This window comes from Nicotiana tomentosiformis, chromosome 10 (assembly GCF_000390325.3).
Source record: "Nicotiana tomentosiformis chromosome 10, ASM39032v3, whole genome shotgun sequence".
NCBI lineage: Eukaryota > Viridiplantae > Streptophyta > Magnoliopsida > Solanales > Solanaceae > Nicotiana > Nicotiana tomentosiformis.
Window position 1 is genome coordinate 66,323,351 of NC_090821.1, and position 4,028 is coordinate 66,327,378.

The following is a 4,028-nucleotide window of genomic DNA, read 5'->3' on the forward strand; positions in this document are numbered from 1 at the left end:
TGCTTATGAAGACAAATGAACGACAACCACCCGATAGCATTCAATGATGAATATTCTGTACTATTAATTACACAGTCCGTTATAGAGAACTTTGTCATTCATAACATGTCGTTACACATTCTTCAACAAACCCCATAGTTGTCATTTAAGAGGGGCTTGATCCTAGGACCTTGTTCTCTAGGGGTAACTGTAAATAGTGACTTCAACGGCCCTTGTAAGGACACGAATTTTCTGACAAATGTATGCTACATATTATTCTAAAGCTTAATAACACTTTATTTCTCATCTACTGATATTATTATTTTGCCTTCAGAACCTTTGCTCTCGTAACCAAGCTATCTATTGTCTTATCTCGATTTCAACTCTAAGTCTTGTATTTTTTTTATTTAATATAATTATTATTTTGGGATCAAATCGATTCGTTTTTCTATAAACCACGCACAAATTTAACTGTAGTTTTATGGGTAAACAGTTTTGTACCCACCGTGGGGCTTAGACAGTTGCGTAATTGAAATGATCCTTGCATATATTACTAACTTGTTTAATTATTTGTTTCTTAGAGAAAAATTGTAAGAAAATGGCTGATAATGATGTCAACATTACACACAACGTTGAAGCACTAGGCAATATGCTTCGATACGAAGGTTCGATCAGTGATACCCGCAACGAGGAAGACATATTCATGCTGGTCCATGGAGGACAATATCCATAACACGTTCGAAAAGCAACTCCTGATGATGCTGAAGACGAGCACGTTGTGGAAACGGTAAGAATCCTAAGGGAGAAATAAAGGGCTATTATGGGCCATCTCTCACGATAAGATCAGGTCATGATAGAGTTGACGCAAGCATTGTCGGGTGCTTCCAACAACGCAAATGGAAGACGGATGGTTCCTCTCGGATCTCACACAAACCAAACAACACAAAGGTTTAATAAGAACACCCCGAGGGGTGAGGACGTCTTCAACGGGGCCGGAGGAAACGGCAGCCTGGTAACAATAATGGGAACGATCCTTTTAAAACCGAACTCATGCAATTTATGAGGGAAATAAATGCTCGAATGGATCAATTCCCGGGTGCCCTGCCAGTGTTGAAAGGGCCGGACTCAAAGAAGTACACTCAGTTACCGTTCAAACCAAGCGTGGCACCAGAGTTAATCCTGAAGCAGTTCAAAATGCAAGACGTGCCAGAATATAATGGGAATTCATATGCTCGGGAGCATATTACAACCTACACAACGGCGGTGAAAGGAAATGACTTAGCTCCGCACGAGATTGAGTCAGTATTCAGGAAATGACTTAGCTCCTCACAAAGAAGGTTGTGACATGGTATTCACTTCTACCCGACCACTCAATAGATTCCTTCGAGATGCTTGCGAATTCTTTTATCAAGGCCCATGTCGGGGCCAGGAACGTACAGTCCCGAAAGGCCGACATATTCAAAATTACGCAAGGAGAGTCCGAATTGTTGTGAGAGCTCTTGACCATATTTCAGAAGGAAAGGATGCTATTGTCGTTCGTCCTAGATGAATGGGCAACTGAGGTATTTACTGAAGGGTTAAAGCCGAGGAGTTCTGACACTTCCAAGAAATTGAAAGAAAATCTGCTCGAGTTCCAAGCGACAACATGAGCAAATGTCCACAACTGCTATGAATCGAAGATAAGAATAGAGGATGACCAGCTTAGTTTCCCGGCATCGACCAGGGGTCGGGATCAAGAGAAGAATAAGGAAAAGTTGAAGGATGATTTCAACGCAAATCGACTATTTTCTCAAGGTCGGTTTTTGCCCTACAAAAGTGCCGAAGGAGGCAGAAGAGGTTTCCGGTTGGCGGATAGGTTTGCTACCGATAGGTGAGTTGATTGTGGCCGGAATAATAGATCATTGCAGGACAAAGAGGTATCGGGCTCCCGGGATTCCACAAACCCCAATTTGCTTGAGTATAACTTCAATGTCAGCGTCGTGGAACTGGTATCGGCAATGAGTAACTTTATAGAAGCACGGTTCTCGAGGCCGATGAGATCTGACCCCAGTCAGAGGGATCCTAATCTATGGTGTGAGTATTATGGGGCTAACGGCCACCATAATAGGGACTGTCGGCATCTTTGCAAGGAGGTGGCGACATTATTGAAAAATGTCCATCTCAAAGAATTCTTAAGCGACCGGGCTAAGAATAACTATGGCCACAACCTGGATAATACAGAACCCTCAAAAGCAGGAGAATATCCTCCTCGTCAAAAGATCAACATGATTTTCGGGGGGAACGAGATTAATGGTGTAACCTTTTTGGTAGCAAAAAAGACAAAGGTATCGGTGAACCATAGCAAGAGACTTCAGGAAGTCATTGAGGACGATATCACCTTCACAGAGGAGGACGCATATGGACTCCTACTACCGCACAACGATGCCTTGGTAATTTCTCTTAATGTTTTAGATTTTAAAATTAAACGTGTTTTGGTGTACCTAGGAAGTTCAGCCAATATTATCCAATGGAGAGTGCTAAAGCAAGCCAAGTTAACCGGAAGCATCATTCCGGCCACAAAGCTCCTCGTCGGGTTCAACTTAGCAAGTGTGACAGCCCGAGGGGAGATCCTGTTGCCCACAAATGCTGAAGGGGTCATGAAGACGACCTTGTTTGAAGTAGTAGACGATGACATGAGCTATAACATTATTCTCGGAAGTCCATGGATACAGGAGACGAAGAATGTGCCATCAACATACCATCAACTTATGAAATTCCCAACTCTAGAGGGAATTATACAAATAAGAGGAGATCAACCGGCGATAAGGAACATGAAAGAAATCTCGATTTCCAATACTAAAGGGAAGGATGCAGCATAGCAATTACAAGAGCCGACGCCTACTCCCTAGCCAAACAAAGTCGACAAGGGGGAGGAGTCATCGGAATCCTATCAGGTACCAAGATATTTCCAGGTTCCAAAAGAAATGGACGCAACCAAATCCACACAGAGTTGGCTAAGAAAAGAATTCTTCGAAGAAGAAGGTTAAGGAAAAGTGAAAGGAAGAAAGAGTTAAATGCAAAGAAGTTAAGAGAGTTTTGTAAAAATGTGAAGTATAAACGAAGACGAATGAGGCGTATAAGTAAATGAGTAGGTGGCTAAAATTGTGGTCATGATTACCTTGAGAACCAGTTAAAGTATTACTAAATCATGGAGTGACGCGTGTTCGGGGCATTAAATAATAAGAAAGGTATCTTCACCAACTTCCCGATGACACAAAGAAGTGCCACCAGAAAGTAGGGGGACTATCTGTATAGGGTAAAATCGGTTTGTATTAAATACTCCAATAATAAAGTGACATGTGGAACCGGGGATAGACAGAAAGCGAGGCAAGTAGAAATCAAGACCGGGGGCAGAAGCTTCGGTTGGCACCGGGAAGCCCCCGAAGGGAATAATTCTAATGAAGACAAATGAATGTCATCCACCCGATAGCATTCAATAAAGAATATTTTATAGTATTAAATACACAACCTGTTATAGAGAATTTTGGTATTCATAGCCTGTTGTTACATATTCTTCAACAGCCCCCATAATTTTCATTTAAGAGGGGCTTGATCCTAACACCTTGTTCCCTAGGGATAATTATAAATAGTGACTTCAACAGCCCTTGTAAAGGCACGAATTTTCAGATAAACTCATGCTACATATTAATCTAAAACTTAATAACACTTTTTTTGTCGTCTACTGATATTCTTATTATTGCCTTCGGAAGCTCTGCTGTCTTATCTCGATTTCAATGCTAAGTATTGTATTTTTGTTTAATTTATTTATCATTTTAGGATCAAATCGATTAGCTTGTCTATAAACCATGAACAAATTCAACTGTATCATTTTACGGGTTAACAGATGCCTTTCGGGATTAAGAATGCCGGAACCACTTATTAGAGGCTTGTGAATAGAATGTTTGAAAAACAAATAGGGAAAACAATGGAAGTTTACATAGATGATATGTTGGTTAAGTCTTTGAACGCATGTGATCATTTTAAACACATCAAATGAAGCTTAACCCCGA

The 4,028-nt window shown here is 41.0% G+C and overlaps 1 protein-coding gene across 1 annotated transcript; it reads left to right on the forward strand.

Annotated features, from left to right (window-relative positions):
• Positions 1 to 1,976: 1,976 nt before the first annotated feature.
• On the forward strand, positions 1,977 to 2,837 carry LOC138900325 (uncharacterized). Its single transcript, XM_070187052.1, has one exon. The coding sequence runs from the start codon at positions 1,977 to 1,979 to the stop codon at positions 2,835 to 2,837; it is 861 nt and encodes a 286-aa protein (XP_070043153.1).
• Positions 2,838 to 4,028: the final 1,191 nt, after the last annotated feature.

Coding starts and splice junctions, on each gene's coding strand:
- LOC138900325 (XM_070187052.1), top strand. CDS start 1,977: ATGAGTAACTTTATAGAAGCACGGTTCTCGAGGCCGATGAGATCTGAC.